This window comes from Lissotriton vulgaris, chromosome 8 (genome assembly GCF_964263255.1).
Source record: "Lissotriton vulgaris chromosome 8, aLisVul1.2, whole genome shotgun sequence".
Classification (NCBI taxonomy): domain Eukaryota; kingdom Metazoa; phylum Chordata; class Amphibia; order Caudata; family Salamandridae; genus Lissotriton; species Lissotriton vulgaris.
Window position 1 is genome coordinate 365125382 of NC_141696.1, and position 17964 is coordinate 365143345.

Genomic DNA, 17964 nt, shown 5'->3' on the forward strand with positions numbered 1-17964 from the left:
GTACACAACCGACCCCTGTCCAATCTGACATTTGCTGGCCTTGATGGTCAATCCAGCTTGTTTCAGGGCCTGGAGAACTGCTTGCAAATGCTGCAAATGGTCCTCCCAACTGCTACTGAAGACAGCAATGTCATCCAAGTAAGCAGCAGAGAAACTCTCCAATCCAGAGAGGACCTGGTTCACCAGCCGCTGAAATGTGGCAGGGGCGTTCTTGAGCCCAAAGGGCATCACACAGAACTGGAAGTGTCCCTCAGGCGTGGAGAAGGCTGACCTTTCCCTTGCTCCATCTGTCAAGGAGATCTGCCAGTACCCTGAAGTGAGGTCAAAGGTACTCACGTATTGGGCAGCTCCTAGCCGGTCAATCAATTCATCCGCCCTAGGGATCGGATGAGCATCAGTCTTTGTCACTGAGTTCAGTCCTCGGTAATCCACACAGAACCTCAGTTCAGGTGTGGTGCCTGGTGGTGCGGCTTTTGGCACGAGCACCACCGGACTGGACCAAGGGCTGTTGGAAGGTTCAATAACACCCAGCTCTAGCATCTTGGCAACCTCTCCATGGATGCTAGCCTTCACCTTGTCGGACAGCCGGTAGGTCTTCGACTTCACTGGTGGGCTGTCCCCTGTGTCCACGTCATGGGTACACAGGTGAGTCCTTCCCGGGACAAGGGAGAACAACGAAGAGTACTGCTCCAGGATCTGGCGGCAGTCCTCCCGTTGCTCAGGAGTTAGAGTAGGAGAGAGAATCACTCCCTCCACTGACCCATCCTTCTCTTGAGACGAGAATAGATCTGGGAGAGGTTCGCTTTCCGCTTCCTCTTCCCCGTCAGTCACCATCATCAACATGACTTCGGGCCTCTCATGGTGGGGCTTGAGACGGTTGGCATGCAGCACCCTTAGGGGCTGTCGAGGGTCTTAAGGTCCACCAGGTATGTGGCCTTACCCTTCTTCTCCAACACCTCAAAGGGGCCTGTCCAGCGATCCTGGAGGGCGCTAAGCTCTCCAGGCTCCATCACCCACACTTTCTGTCCAGGCTCCAATTCCACCTGGTGAGCATTGTGGTCATTCCACTCCTTCATGACTGCCTGGCTGGCCTCCAAGTTGTCAGAAGCTTGCTTCCACAACTTCGCCATTTGGCTCCTGAAGGCCAGCATATAGCTCACCACATCCTGGGGGGGTTTCCTGGGAGACTTCTCCCAACCATCCTTCACCAGGCTGAGAGGACCGCGTACAGGGTGCCCATACAGAAGCTCAAAGGGGCTGAAGCCCACTCCCTTCTGGGGCACTTCCCTGTAGGAAAAGAGCAAACAGGGTAGGAGGACGTCCCATTTCCTCCGCAGGCTTTCGGGCAGACTTCTGATCATGCCCTTCAAGGTCTTATTAAACCTCTCAACCAGTCCATTCGACTGGGGGTGATAAGGAGTGGTGAACCGGTAGGTCACTCCACACTCCTTCCACATTGCCCGCATGTAAGCTGACATGAAGTTGGTTCCCCTGTCAGACACAACTTCCTTGGGAAATCCCACTCGGGTAAAGATTCCCATAAGGGCTCTTGCCACTACAGGTGCAGTGACTGTCCTCAGAGGAATTGCCTCTGGGTACCGTGTGGCATGATCCACCAGAACCAGTATAAACCTGTGACCAGCTGTTGTTGGTGGATCTAAAGGCCCTACAATGTCGATGCCTACCCTCTCAAAGGGTGTGCTAACGACTGGAAGTGGTTCCAGGGGAGCCTTTAGCTTCACCCCTGTTTTCCCACTGGCCTGGCAGGTTACACATGTCCGACAGTAAGTGTTGGACGCCACTTTCATCTGAGGCCAGTAAAAGTGGAGGACAAGCCGTGCAAAGGTCTTGTCCTGGCCTAAGTGTCCTGCCAGGGGTATGGCATGAGCCAATTCCAAAAGAAAGGCTTGTACTGTTGAGGGACTACCAAGGCCCTTGATGAACCAGGCAAGGGTACCTTGGGTTCACTGTAGAGGAGTCCATCCTCCCAGTAAATATGGTAGTGTCCCGTAACATCACCTGCTGCTTGGGCTTCAGCCTGTCGCCTCAGTCCCTCAAGGGTGGGGCACTCCCTCTGCCCCTTACAGAATTCCTCTCTGGTAGGACCTCCCTCCACATGCCACTCAGCAGGGATGGGTAAATCCTCCAGAGAGTCTACTTCCCCCTCCACGGACTCCTGGTCCACCACCGCAGGTGGCCGATCTGTCACATGGGGTGTGGAAGCCGGAGCAGGCTCTTCCTGTCTCCGGGTCTGTCCCTTCTTAGCAGCGGGTTGGGCCATTGTTCCAGGCTCCAACCCATGCGAACTCCCTCTCCGGGCAGTCGCAGACCGTGTGCTTGCACAGGCCCAGTCAGGTGTACCCAGCATCGCAGAATGCGTCCGGTATTCCACCTCTCTCCAAGTGTTGTGTTCCATGTCATTCCCCAACAGACAATCGACTGGCACGGCAGGGCTTACGGCAACTCAAAGTGAACCTGCAACCCCCTCCCACTCAAAGGGAACCTCAGCCACTGGATAGTGGCCCATTCTGCCGTCAGCCATCGCGGCGGGGTGGAGTACATTAGGAACAACCTGCTCTGGAGACACCAGTTGACTTCTCACCATAGTCATACTGGCTCCTGTATCTCTCAGAGCCTCCCCTCTCTGGCCATTGATGGTGACCCATTGCCCATACTTTGTAGTATTTGGGGGCACCTGGATCTTTGGAACCATCTCCCGCTCTCCCAGGGACACTAAGGTGACACCCGCCCACTCACCCCCCTTATCTAAGGGCAGCTCCTCCCCGAGCGCTACACTAGCTACTCCCAGTGACTTTCCTCCGGTGGGAGGGGGTGGTCTCTTTGGGCATCTGACATCCCCCTTAAAATGTCCAACACCACCACATTCAAAACAGTGGAGAACCCTTGGCTGCTGGCTTTGGCCAGGATTAGGGTTTCTGGGTGGGTTCGCCTTAGGGGTGAATCCTGCTCCCTTCCCTTGGAAGTTATTTTGGGGACCTTTGGAGAACTCCTTCTTTTGATCTCCCCCCTCCTTCTTCTGGGGGGCGCCCTGTCCGGCTTTCTGAGAATCCCCTCCAGTCCCCTTGGAGGACACCCGGGTACTTGCCCAGATGTCCGCCTCCTCTGCAAGCTTCCGGGGATTGGTCAGCTTGCTGTCCACCAGGTGTTGGCGCAGCTCGGGAAAACATTTCTCGAGGAGGTGTTCTTTCAAAAATAGATCGTACAGCCCCTCATAATCTTTCACCTCACTGCCCTTGACCCAACCCTCTAAGGCCTTTCTGGCGTAGTCAAGGAAGTCCACCCAGTTCTGGGTGCTTAATTTGTGGCTCCCCCTGAACTTTTGACGGTACCTTTCTGGGGTAAGCCCGAACTTCCTTAACAACGCCAGCTTCATGGTGGGGTAGTTAGTTTGTTCCTCTGGTTCCAGGGACAGCAAGGTGTCCCGACCAGCAGGAGGCATGTACCTGTACAAACCACCCCCCCAGTGCTTCTCCTGCACCCCATGAACCCTTAGAGAGACCTCAGAAGCAGCCAGCCACTTAGCTATATCGTCCCCCTGACTGAAGCTCGCTATCAGGTCTTTCGGTAAATAGGGTTTGGACTCCCTGGCTGTCTCCTTTGGTTCGCTGCCACCATTCCTTCCAGGAGAGGACCCCCTTCGCAGGCTTTGGAGCTCCAGTTCCTTCAATCTAAACTCATGGAGCATCCTCATCTCCTCCTTCTCCTGCTCCAACTTGGCCAACTCCCATCTCAACTGTCTTTTCTCCCTCCTATCGGTGAGCTCGGCTTCCGTTAAGCTTCCCCCAGAGGCGCTACTGCCCCTTCTGGAGTAGGACACTGGTCCTGGGAGTAAGTTTTCCCCCTCAGAGCGGAATAAACCTTCTACCCCCCCCCACCGTGTCCTGGTCTGCCTCTTCATCCTCCTCCTTCCTTTCTTGGTGTGCCTCCACCCAAGCCCTGAGACTGGTCTGGAGCTCCCCCTTCCTGGCACCATGCTTGAAAAATACCCCCATTTGCTGGCAGAACACTTTCAGCTGTGACACGGAATAGACCTCTAGGTTTTCCAAAGCGAACTCCATTTTGAGTCAGGCAAACCTAGATAACACACCAGAAATTTCAGAGTTGCAAGGGCAACCTAAAGCCACCTCCACCCACCACCAGGAACAAATTTGGAAAAATCAAAAAGACAAATTAGGAGGGCCGCAAGGAGAAAACTCCTGGTGTAGGTTTAGTGTATTACGTTGAATTACTATTGAGTAGCTGCAACCAAGTCAGTATCCCACCGCTAGGCACCAATCTGTTAGAACCTGGGGTAGCCTGGCCTAGGGCAAGACATACATTTCAGAGGCACAGTGTTAAGGTTGGAGACCACCCAACAGTAAAACCACGCAATAGCACACAAAAAGGAAAACGCTACACCAAAATGTGGAAAAATAATTACTGCTTTATAAAAATAATATTTCTTTGCTCTCTTGTGTTAATTATTTAGCTGAGTTAAGACATTTCATTGCATTACATCTCACAGTAGAATTATGAATTTCCTTACAGATGTCAAGTTACTTCACTTTTCGGCTTACTCGCACCACATCACATTTCCTAGTTCTTAGCTAACAAAGACTGCATTTAGTTGGACTTGACTTTCTTAATAAAGCGAAGCACAAGGGATCACTTTCTAGAGTTGGCCCCTATGCAGGTACAGGCGAACGTTTTCAGACCTTCAACTCCAACTCCCCACCTTCCACCTGTGAACAGAGCTATATGTCATCCCCAGTTACCACTTGCAGCATTATTCAACAGGGAAATAACAACCACAGCTGTTCCCCAAAGTTAAGCAGGTGATATGCCCACAACCTCCCCCAGACATCAACTATTGACAGGCTCCTAATTCCTCACCAGTCTGGCTAGGTAAGGGCAGCTTTACCTTCGGGCACAAGTCTTCCCCACTCCAAGCCTGAGGAGTGAAACACCACTCTAAACAAGGCCCAACCGAAATGTCGATTTACTTTTATACTTTCCCTCCTCCTTACTGTTTCAGACAACCGGCTTCAGTTAGGGGAAAGGGCTTCCGCTTCCTCCGAGGTCTCTGCCACACAGTCTATGTCACCGGCAATAGGGGGGGGGGGTTCTCCGCCCCCGTCACCGATCCGACGCTCCTCCCGCCTAACTTCCTGCCACACAGTCACTGTAAGCGGCGATAGGGAGTTCTCCGCTCCCGTCGCCGATCTATCGCTCCTCCCGCCTAACTTCCTGGGGGCGCTCACCTCACCGTCTTCTGAGACGCTTCCCCTCAGCTCACCGCAGTACGAACGAAGGACGCACTCCTCTTCCGGTCCTGCGCGGAGCTCTCCTGCAGTCGCCGCCTCTCCTCAGGGCTCCGGACACTCCCCTCGGTTCTGCCCTCAATGCACTGGCGCCAGGGTGGAACGCTACTCTCCCACTCTTCCGCGCAAAAGCGGAATTAATCCACTTCACACGGCGGCCTCCTTTAGCGCCTCCGCTGCCAGTCTTGGAACAACCGAGGCGAAGGTAGAGGGCACCCGGCAGGGGCGCGAAAGCCTCCTTCAATACACGCTGGCTCCCAACTTGGGTGAGGGTAAGGAGAGGGAGTTGGGAGACGGGCTGCTTGGTGGCACTATTTCCCACGACGTCCTGGAGCAGAATTTCCCCTGCTAAGGTCCTCGAACAGCTTGGAACCAACTGGTGGAATTTTACCAGAGGAGGGGGGGGGAAAGTAATTATGAGAGAGAAGGTGGAGGTTTGTTTGGAAAGGCTAGGGGGGAACCCTTCTTCCTCTTAGCCACACACCGCAAAGTCTTTACAGAGTCTTTCTCCACTGGGCAGAGGACTGCACTCCACAGCGCTGCAGTCTCCTTCTCCTCCTTACACCCCTTACTTTTCAAACTAAGGGTTGGTCAGGCGCCCAGGGTCTCCCGCAATCCAACACAGAAGGGACAGGCCAAGTAACCCAAGGAAGGAAGGGCGATGAATCAATAGGTCCCAAATCTCTGACTATCCTACCCCCACCTTAAGCTACAGCCTGTCCTCCAGCTGACTCTCTCAGGTAGACAAAATGGCTGCCCCGCATTCCGCCTTATATAGGCTGACCCTCAGTGGTCCAGAATGGACCAGAAGGTTCTAGAACGCCCTATGCTAGGCTATGGCCAAGTTCTGGGTGTGACAGTTAGGGCAGTTGGTAGCCACCATTTTGTGTGGTTCCAACTTTCCTGTCAGAACAGGCCTCTGGGCCTGGGGTGAAAAATTATGAGGGGGAAAAAGAACACCTATCCCCCTGGCCAACACCTATAAAAAGTCAGTGGACGAAAAATTATCAAGGGTATGAGGGGCAAAAAGGGGACAAAATAAATAATAAATAGGAGGGACTACGTCAAAAAGCCAGACAGGTCTAACACACCTTCTGAACAAGCCAGGAGAGTCGTCTTTTAGATCTAGCTGCAGAGAGAACTGAAAGCAGATCAGTGAACTTCAAAAAGAGAAGGATGACACCACGTGGTTTAACTGGAGCTGTTGAAAGACACAGACGAGGACCGAGCCTGTGAGCTCCTTGAATGCTGAGTGAAGTAGTAGATGGCATATCCAGGAGGGATGTATGACATCACAACGCATGCTTTTACATCGCATGCTTTTACATCGCAAGTTTTACAACGCATGCCTTTACAACGCATAGTGTTGAGCGGTGCTGGATAGTGAATAGTTTAATTTACTATTCCAACTCCAGTCTCCGTGGATAGTAGGGAAGGTGTTGGATAGTAAATTAAATCTATTCCCTATCCTAGAGCGCCCCCCAGCGCAATGCGTTGTAATGGTTTGCGTTGTGAAAGTTGCGATGTAAAAGCACTGCGTGGTAAAAGTTGCGTTGTAAAGGATGTTTCCCATCCAGGAGTTTTGGAAGAAAGGAGGAGAAGAAAGATACAGGGTCGTCACCTTCCAGAGACTCAGGCAAAACATAAATACGAAGATTGTTCCTCCTATTTTTATTTTCTAAATCTTCAGTATGTTGTTGAAGGCTCTGGACTGTTTTTTCTAAAGATGAGAGTCGCTGAGAGTTGTCGTGTATCTCTGAAACTTGTTGCTCCATTGAAGACACTCTACTTTCCATTGCAGACCATTTTTCTTCGAGAAATTGCATTTTGTTGTTGGTTTCTTCCACAAATGGGCGCAAAGCACGTATCTCCTCCAAAAGTAACTCCATAGAGATGGAAGATGAAGATTTGCCAGGAGATGGAGGGTCATACTTCAAACGTTTCGATGTGGAGGTAATGTAATGTATGTGTCTTGTAAAGTGCACTGCTGCCCTGAGGCATCGTGGCGCTGTAGACCGCTGGGGAACCCGTCCTGGCTATCCCTGTGAGATGGTCCCTATTGGGTATCTCCAAGGTGAAACCAGGCATCCCCGGCAAATGTGGGGGGCCGTTTTAGAGATGAGGCAAGCTAATGCCCAGAGTTGCCGAGTGTGATCTCTGGTTAGAGTAGGCACCGAGGCGAGAATTATCGAGTTCGCTGACCCTGGTCCACGACCCTGCCGCGTCAGGAATTGAACCCTGGTCCCGGGCCGTTCTCTGCTTCCGGGTCTGCCGTGTCTAACCAGTGAGCCACACCACCCCACAAGGTAAACGGAGAAGATTTATTTGAAGCAGATTGTGATGAGGAGCTGCGATTAGAAGTTACTCTAGCCATCTCCAATGCAGTAGAAGAGGAGTCTGGTGTAGATAAAGATGGAGGAGTTACCAATGGACTATCTTGTGAGGAAACATAAAACAAATTTCGGTTTGCGCAATAACTGTCTCTCAGATAGTAGAATAAACGATGCACAAGCTTAGTAAAAGCTGTGATCAAAAATTCTCCAAAAGAATCAGCAAATGATTTGACTAACAGTGAGTTGTGCGTGTATCACCAACAAATTATAGAGGAACAGGCAATGGAGAAGCTAAAATATTAACCACGTGCTGAAAAAATCGGAAATGTAGCCGTGGTATGTGCAGGAGAAGGCGAAGATCACCAATCTTGTCTCACAAAGCCAGGTGATTTTTGAAGTAATCAATAATCAGTCAGTTGAAGGAGTGACCTGGCTGGATTGATAAGAAACCTCTGGAATTGATAGTAGCAGAGCTCTGAAGACTGCAGCTAAAATAGGCATAATAACTTGGCAGGAAACAACAGAAACAGCAAGGAGCGCTCTATTTCAGAAAGGTATATGGACCTTAGATAAGGCGCATGCATTTAATGCCAGGTTTTAAGAGAGAGTTAGTGTCCATAGGCAAAAGAGTTGGATAAAAATGAAAGGAAGTCCCAAACAAAAGAACATGGCAGGTATTCTGAGGAGAATAACGTAGTAAAAAAGGTGTTCAGCATACCTTGATATATTAATTCCAAATGTTCTTGTTATAACCGGGACACTGCCCCATAAGTATTGGTGTAAAGCTCAGAGCATTCTGGGACTTGAGAGAAAACTTGCCTCCATGTATGTTGAAACGCGTTCTGCAGCGTTTGTTTAAAATGGCGGACGCGCTGAAGTAAACTCGTCCGCGACAAAAAGAAATTGAAGTGCTGCGCGCTTTAGGACAAAAAGTATTTCATCGGAGTCCGGACATGTTCCGGTATGGATTGCTGCAATCTCAGACGGTTCCTGAAGCGGAGAGCGCACCTGCAGGACAAGAACGGGTCCCAGTGCAGCAGTGCATCTCCGTCAGGCGGCCATCTCTAGCGGTGCCGAAGCCACACCCCCTATCCTTCTTCTCTTGAGGGACTACCCCACAACCAGGCCAGGGGAAAATTACTGCTCATGTCCCCTGGATCACTTCTGATTTATTAAGCTTTAAGAAACAATTCCCTAACATCTTGAAAAACCCCACTAGTTTCTGAGAGGAACTGCACAGTGGGTTTTAAGTATTCAGACCTAACGGGGAAAATGTCAATCAGTTGTTGCAATTGTTGGTGCCGAGCGAGGTGAGGGAAAGATTGGTGGAGAAGTTGCCATGGCCGAGAGTTGCCCTCCTAATGAAGGAGAGTTGTGTGAAGCAAAGGATGTGCAGTTTAATGCACTTGCACATTTGTGCCCTGCTAAAACTGATTGCATTAAGATCTTAAATTGTGGGCACAAAAAGGCAAAGCACTGGCTGAGTATGTAGGCAGAGTTAAGGATGTGTGTGAGAGATACTTAGGCATAGCCCATCCTACAGTGATGGCTTAGGAAGATGTTGGCGCTGCCTTTTTAGCAAAGCTTATTAACAAATGCTTGGAGCCATTTGATGAAGATCTGCATGAGATGGCAGACTAATTAACTCGCTATTTGGTGTCGGTTGCTAACCATTGTGTAGCATCACAAAAGAAGAAGAGAGAGAGTGTAGAAGCAAAACTGATGCTACTGAAGTTGTAGAATCATTAGAGTGTGGGTTGAGGTCCCACAAAAGGAGAAATAAAAAGGAGGAGGAGAGGTAGGTTAGGCCTCAGGAGCAGGCAGGTCACGTTTTGTCTGCAGACAGATTGGGTACTGGAAACAGAACAATCCTAACATTGCATCTAATGCACCAGCCCTCTGACTGATCCAAGATCAGTCTGGATTTCTTCAAATCGCTCAAAGATCTTATCCTGTATGTTAGGACAGCCCACGAGGTTTTGACTGTGCCATGAATACCTTAATCCTGGTTGATGAAAAGATTGTGTTGTTAATTGAATGCATTTTACCTGTCTCATTGACAAAGGGGCTACTCAGTCAGCTCTAAAAACCTTTGAATCCCCTTCTTTGCCTTTCTCGGGCATGTCCTCAGACGTACTCAGTATTTTCAAACAACAAGTTCCTCACTATATTTCTTAGGACTCATTAGCAATAAACATTCCTTTTTGTTCAGCCCAACTTCCCCAACTAATATATGAGGCAAGGGCATTCTGTCTTAGCTAAATTGTACCATAGTTAAAACTGACATGATTCCTGATTAAACTGAGCTACTTTGGCAGTTACCATATATTCTGTGGTCCACTAGGGCCAACGATGTGGGGTTCATATCATTATTGGAACCAGTGAAGGTTGTCCCTCAGAAGATTCATCTCAGATTACCCCAGTACCTGGCACAGGAAGGGATCCGCTTTGGAATAGCAAATTGATGAAGCAAGCAGTTTTATTACCCATTGCTAGTAAATATAATACCTCGATTCTTTCAATATGCAAGGCGGGGAAGGCAAACATGTTCAGGTTCATATAGGACCCTAAGTCATTAATAATGTGGTTATCCTAAGCTTCCCTGTGGTCCCCAACCTTGCCGCCATCCTTTTTTGTATGCCCGTAAATGCCCAATGTTGTACATGATTGATCTTTGTTCTGCTTTCTTCTGCATCCCCATTCATGAAAGTCAGTATCTCTTCTCCTTCACATTCGGAGGGTCACAACTTTCCTGAATCTTCTACCGCAAGAATTTACAGTGGTCCCTTCAATATTTTCACAGGCCCTGAAAAAGATCTACATACATTGGTTTTCCGCTAGCGTTCTACTTTAGTCCAGCATGTTGGCAATCTGCATTTGGCATCTGTTACTTTAGGTCATTGCAAGGACGGCTCCATCATTCTCCTCATCCAATTGACTAATTAAGGGCATAAGCTTGCAAGGGAAACTTTGAATTTGATGTGAGAGATTTCCACTGAACTGTAAGAGGAGGAGAGCCCGCTCCCTGTCTGCGAAACCCCTTCCTGAGCAATGTGTGACTGATTCAGGGAGCTCAGGCCCAGGTGTCTGTCCCACTAGACCTGCTCAAGCTCAAATGGGTGCCTGGTCAGAGCTTTCCACTTTGCTGAAGCTGAGGTGAACCCCATCCTGTGAATTTTGCAACACCATGAGCCAGTGAATGGACCCCAGACTCATGACCTGCTCGGCACAACAATAAATGCCTGAAATACAAAGGGCAGAGACTCTGAAAACACAAAAACCCCTGACTCTCAGATGCAGCCCTGAGTTCCCAGCTATGTTCCCTTTAGGCTGCACGCATGCACGCGCACCGCCTTGCCTTTTCCTGCGCCCAGACTGTCTCTGAAGGCGCCCTGGCCACTTGCAGGACGAGAAGGGACAATAAAAGGACATTTTGCCGATATCACATGGCAGGTGTGAAAACTCTTTTGGCAGGGGTGAACACTCCTCTTTCCTGTGTGGCAGGCTGCGCTTCAGGATGCCCAGGACCCGCACCAAACACAAAGGGGATGCTGCTTCCTTTAATTTAAGAATGGAGCATTTCAGGAGGCCAATCCAGGGGAGTGTGAAATAAACTGGTTGAACTGAATTATTTTGTTTAAAGACTTGGCAAGTACTTTGTTTACCTCTTTTGGTTTTATTAACGCATACAAGAGCTCCTTCAAATATATGAATTCAGGATCTCTTGGCAAGTATAGTAGTGATGGTTGGATAGTTAGTGACCTCACTTACTATTTTTAGAGTTTCACACCCAACACAAGAAAAAGAATAAAGTGATATATCTGTGTTGCTGTGTGTTATGTGTTTTTACATGTTGTTGGACTCTGTGTAGATCACTACTTTGATCTTCTTTTTTCACTGCATATTTTCTTTTACACAAATTCTTTGTGTGCTCTGGACACTTTTCCTTTCCTTTTCTGAGCTTGAAAACACCAATGATGATAACAGGGCAATCCTGGTGAGTACCTGCCAGGTTCCCGTTGGTGGTGCGCCCGTGAGGTGTTTTCTCGCTCTCACTCATATTTTTTTGTCATTTATGTAACACGGGTGACTCTAAAGTGTGGAAGTGTTTGTGTCTCACAACTGAATTGATGTTTTTGGAACAAGCGTTTGTTAAATAAGGCACCGTCCAGGGCTATACCTACTACCCCAAATAATTAAGGATAGGGGAGTGTTTTTTCTGCAATATTGTTGCGATAATTGGTATGTCCTTTACAGAAGGATAGGGTTTTATGTGCCTAACAGGTCTGGGTCTTGTATTCGTATGTGGTATTATGAGTGGAGGGCGACCTACGACTAGCTTTACCCTCTAAGCTCCTGTGTTTTTGAACATTTCTCCTTGCTGCCAATTTCTTTGTGGCAGGGTTTTAAAAAACATGTATAAGTTATGGCCCAGATTTTGTGTCTGGGTTGCGTTCATATTTTGGCAAAACCCCAATGCAAAATCGAATTTGTTAAATATTGTAATGTGCTCAAATGTACTCATGATAGACCTGCTAAACATATGTGAGGTCTTAAGATCTGCTGTCACTTCCTGTGAGGTCATGGGTTGTGATGCCACTTTCTGTGATGCAACATGCGATTTCACGGGTCGTGATGTCACTTCCTGTGATGTTACCCACAGTGATGTCACTTCATGTGATGTCATGTCAGTTGATGTCACACCCATTCTGCCTAACTTGGTTAGTCCCCCCACTTCTTTTTTTTTAATTTAAACCCTGAGGATGCCTATCAAGCAAGGCTGGTTTTAGGGTTGTGCTGTGAGTTCAGCTGTTTTCGGGCACCAATAAAAATGTAAAGATAACTAAAGTGACTCATGTTCCTGCAGGATAGAGATGGATCTTTCTCTAGTGACTGTTTTAATTTATCATAAAATAGTGCAGAGGGTTAACATGCCTGCTGCAAAAAACGTGTATGATGCAAATCATAGAATTGTATTTATGTGGACCAGCTTGGTGGGTTATTGCTTTTGTCACTGAGATCCTTTTGTTGCTTGCAATTCATAGTTACAATCCTTTTTTTGTGTTCAAATCATTTTTATTCATTAAACAGAAAGCAAATGTACAGGCTTTGATGCGATACAGTCATGTGGGTACATTACGGTAATCAATGAGTGAAAAAGAACATAAGAAGAATATGAAAATATGAAAGTATGAAAATAGCAAAATAAGAAAATAGCAAAATAAGAAAACAAACTAAAAATAAGAGAGATCAGATCCACAACGTCATCATTGATTAGCATTTGACAGTCATACATTTGACATTGATATTTGAGATATGGGTTTATAAGTAAAGTGTTAAATGATTGGTCATGGGGTCATTGCCGAGCTACAGCAAAGCAATAACACAATACAACATGTTTATGATAACAGTGTGGGCTTAAATTGATAATCAATTCTAGAAACTATACAGACTATATGCCAACTTTGTACTGATGCGCCTGTAAAGCTTACGAGCCTAGTTGTGCAACCAGAATGGATTCAACAAACAATGCGTTTGCCAGGGCTGCCTATCGCAATATGATGTGCATACATAATTGAAGGGACCTCATGGTGGTTCGAAAGAAATAGAGGTCGCGTCCAATGAAGACCAGAGTCTCTTGCTTGTAGTGTGCCATGGGGATGAGTTTAGGGCCGGATTATCCACCCCTCTAATACAGGCCAACCACTCCCTATAGTTACAATCCTAATATAGCACCGTGACCTATGAACTGTTATCAAAAAACTGCTTGCAAACTGCATGGCATAGGTTATAACGTTATGATTTTTTTCTCGGTCTTCAATTATCTTAATGTTGCTGAAAAGGGATTGTTGAGTGGAAATAGAAGCTCTTTAGTAGTGTTAACCCCAACCACTGGGAGATGAGAGAGAGAACAGGGAGATTAGAAAGAGTTTGGGGAAGAGAGAATGGTAGGATGTAGATTGAAGAGACCAGGCAGGATGTGGAAGAAGTAGAGGAGAGTGGAAATGGAGAAAGAAAAGTGGGGGAGATAAAAAGGTGAAAGGAGACAAGACAAAAACTTTTAAAAAGGGAGGAACGAGATAAGGACAATAGATAGAGTGAAAATGGATAGGGATAAGAAAAGGTGCGAGGAGAAGAGAAGTGATTCAGGAAGATAGCGAAGCAAGAGGAATGATATGTAGAATGATTGGGGCATAAGATTCAATGTCGCCAGGGTGGGAGGGGCAAGGAGCCCATTGCGCCCCTGTAATGGGTGTCTTTTAATGCCAACCCAAAGGTGAGGGGAGGTCAATTTTTTTCTGGCTTAGATTAGGGCCGATGGCACCCTTGCTATGCCACTGATTTTGGTAGCTTGCATGCTGCATATACTTGCATATTACGCTGTTGTTTGTCTTCAGTGCACGTAGCCCTGACTGTAGTGCACGAAGCACCGTTGTTGCCGCACATAAAGGAAAACATTAGAGGGGACATTGGTTCCCAGACATGTTTGAAGTCAGCTAGTCTTTCAAAGTGGCTCATTCTATGCAAGTCCATCTTTTCTTCAGCCAAGCCTTTAAACACAATTATGCTTTGTGCCCCTTTATGGATGGCAGCCATGGAAATCTGCATGAGACCAAATGTCTCTCAAAGTATTGGTGGACCAGAAAGGTTTTAACCCCTTCGAGGCGGATGACAAAGCCAGCTCGTCATGGGCGTTACCTGCGCTGCGCGCATGACGAGCTGGCTTTGTCACATAACCCGCGATTTTTAAATTTCAGCGCGCAGCGGGAAAACCAGCTAGCGCGCATGCGGTTAACAAGGGTTTCTGGGGCTTGTTGGAAAACGTTGTGGATAACAATTATGACGTCATGGGAAACAAAGTAGACAGAAACGTGTTATCATATCAATATAGAGAGACTAAATAGCTGCATATAAAAGTAATTAGGAAAGTGGTAATGCAAACATGGACTTTTTGTGATTAAGTATTGAGCAATTGACCAAGAAATATGGCACTGATTTTAAACCTTGATAATGCGGCATAGCCACCAAACACGTGTTGCCTGAGGGGAGCTGAAGTTTCATAACATCACCAGAAAGGATACGAGTAAAAGAAACTGAATTATCTGTGATGTGACTTGTAGATATCGGAAATATCCGAATTTCTGGAACTTGAAGGAACTTTCGTTTTAATTCAAAGATGTATTAACGGAGCCACCCGGCCTGTTCACACACGCACGCACGCGCTCACCCAGAGGGCCAAGGGAATAAATAAAGGGGCGCGAGACTGCTCGGGGTCTTCGGCCGAGAATAGTACGTCCAGTGTCTGTGCCCTGTTATTCACTTAGAGAAGGCCCACTCCTGCGGCCTATGGTTGCCCCTTGCCCCGGTGACCGCCGTCACCACACTGGCGATGAGGCGGGTCTGTCCCACGCCTCGACCCGGCGGACGCACGGTGGTTTCAGGTCTCTGTGTCCACGGTGCGCGCTGTCCGTGCTGGAGCTGCCACATTCACCTGGCTGCTGGTGCCAGCCCGCGAGTTTGCTACTGCCTGCACCCCATCGGGTGCAGGTCCTAGGATGTGCAGCCCGTCGCTCACGGAACGGCGCAAAGGTGAGGCTTGTCACAAGCGGAGGCAGGCGATCGTGCGCGCTGCCGTTCTTGTGCCGCACCGCCTCTGCTTACAGGGACCCGTACTGTCCCGCTGCCCGGCCGTGCTCCCACTCATACGTTGCGAAGCCGGTGACTGGAGCCACGGGCTCGACGTAGCGCATCTGGAGCGAGAGCTTGGACGGGGAAGCTGTAGGCCCCCACGAGCTGGGGCCTGCCTGCAGGCTCACGCCCCCACCGACGCGCACACCTGGAGGCTGCTTTCAACACGTCGACCTCAGGAGAAGGGGCATAGTACACAGCAGCGTTTCCCCATTGCAGAGGGGATCGGGGGATCTCCTGTCTGCCACCACGTTTGTGGCTTGCCTCAACTGCACATGGGCCCAGCGGCGAGGCCACGCCCAGCTCTTTGAACTGCCCGAGCCTGCACCACGCCTCACCCCTCGATCCAAAGACAGGTGCGCCCATAGAGAGTACAGCGAGGCCTACCCGGACGGCCCTCATCTGTCCAGTGCCGAGACACGCCGGCAACTGCGCACAGCCCCGTGGCCTCACCCAGAGGCGCACACTAAGATGAGAAAGTCGCACGTGCCTGCACCTGCGCCAAGTACGCCTGCGCAGACGACGACCGTGACATCGAGGAGATTGTGCCAGGCCCGCCTGCACCCAGGAACAATGATTGATCGGCCGCCGCCAGCGGAGGTGCCCTCTCGACGGCGCCGGCGCCTCTACAAGCCGCGCTCCAGGCCCCCGCTCCACAACACGCAGCCCACCAGATTCATGCTCCGCTCCTGGCTGCCCAACATGCTCCTGCTCCACCCCGGCCACGGCACGGCCGTCCCTCATCCGCCATTTAGTGAGCTTTCTGACCCGTCCACCGCCGGGGCAAGATGGCGCTCCTGGATCGGTCGTCTGGACCACTACTTTGTAGGTGTGAGGGAGACAGATGGGAGAGTATAGAGATCACTCCTCATGTGCTATGGCAGAGCTGAACTCTATGACCTGTTCGAGACCATGCCGGACAGGGGTGGTGACAATGACTATGCGGGGCGGTCGCAGCCCTGAACTGCCATTTCGACTTCCAGATTAACGAGAGGGAAACAATAGATATCTACTATGCCCGTTTAAGGAAACTTGCCACCTCCTGCACACTGCCCGATCAAAGGTTGGAGATAAGTGCTCAACTAATCCAAGGGTGCCGGTCAGTTCCACTGAGGCATCTCATCCTACGGCAGCCGGGCATCTCCCTCGACAACATACTGGTCCTCGCCAGGTCCCACGAACTGACCAATGCCCCAGCGGACGAGATGGAAGCGGCACTGAATCGACCCACAGCTGCGCAGCGAACGTCCATGATTAAGGTGGAGAAGGTGGAGAAGGCGGCCTCCCCAGTCCAAAGGGAGTGCGAGAGCTCCACAGGCTCCCATGCGCAGCAACTGTGCATGGACCACCCAACGGGAGGAAAATGCTTTGCGAGAGTAAAAAAACTTGCTCACAGTGTGGCAAGCTCAACCACTTCACCAAAGTCTGTAGGAGTTGAGGAGGGTGGCGAAACATCCCTAGCCCGCGCGGGCTTGCCCCGGGCGTGCGACAGCTGACACTGGAGGACCCCGGCCCCTGTGGTGACAACACACGGACAAGCTTCGACCCTGAGACGGAGGAAGATGATGTTTTCTTCGTGTCTTTCGTTGGCAGAGAGGGCTCCAGGAGACGGCCGCTGCCTATGTGCGACATCACCGTGGCAGGATCTCCGGTGCATGCGCTGATAGATACTGGGGCTTGGGTCAATGTGATGGACAGCGTTCAATATGAGAAGCTCGTACCTCGTCCACCCCTCTTACCATCCAAAGCAAAAATATACACGTATGACAGCGACGAGCTGCTCCCTCTGCGAGGAGTCATGGAGGTGGAGATCACCAGCGATGGCCGGAGTCGGAGCACAAGGTTCCACATAACAGAAGGAAAGAGAGGAACCCTCCTTAGTTGCCACATGGCAGAGGGCTTGGAGCTTGTATTTTTTGCCAACCAGGTACACGAGTTGCATGCACGTGAGATGCTCAAGGACTTCCCCATGCTGTTCAAAGGCCTAGGTTGTCTAAAAGGGAAGACATTCAAGTTGCACGTGGACTCCACAGTCCGGCCCATGGCGCTGAGGTACCGGAGAGTGCCATTCCACCTGCAGCCGCAGGTGGAGGAAGAACTTCGGAAGCTTGAAGACCTGGGGGTGATAGAAAAGGTGTCTGGCCCGACCCCATGGGTCTCCCCCCTCATGGTAGCTCCAAGACCGAAACAACCAGAGGCCATTCGACTGTGCGTCGACATGCGCCTACCAAACAAGGCCGTGAAGAGGGAGCATCATCTCACGCCTACGATGGATGACATCGTTGCTAATTGGACCGGGCAAAATGGTTCATGAAGTTGGATCTTAACGCAGGGTATCACCAACTTGAGCTCCACCCCAACAGCCGGAACATCACCACGTTTTCCACCCACGTTGGTCTACGTCGCTACAAAAGGCTGAGTTTCGGCATCTCGTCGTTGGCGGAGGTGTTCCAAAACGCCATAAGGGAGACGCTCTCCGGACTGCCTGGAATAATCAACTTAAGCAACAACATACCTGTGTTCTCTAAGACTCTTGAAGACCACCATGCACACCTCCGGGCCACTTTGCAACGCCTGGCAGACAATGGACTCACTCTAAACCGAGCGAAATGTTCCTTCTA

At 49.6% G+C, this 17964-nt stretch overlaps 1 protein-coding gene across 1 annotated transcript in view; it reads left to right on the forward strand.

The window, feature by feature from the left end:
• The window catches only part of LOC147697050 (uncharacterized), a 163564-nt gene extending 146725 nt beyond the window's left edge, over window positions 1–16839 (forward strand). Inside the window, exon 3 of the mRNA XM_086936103.1 lies at window positions 16327–16839. Within this exon, the coding sequence (XP_086792229.1) occupies window positions 16327–16839 (513 nt within the window). The remainder of the gene's footprint in view (window positions 1–16326) is intronic.
• Window positions 16840–17964: the final 1125 nt, after the last annotated feature.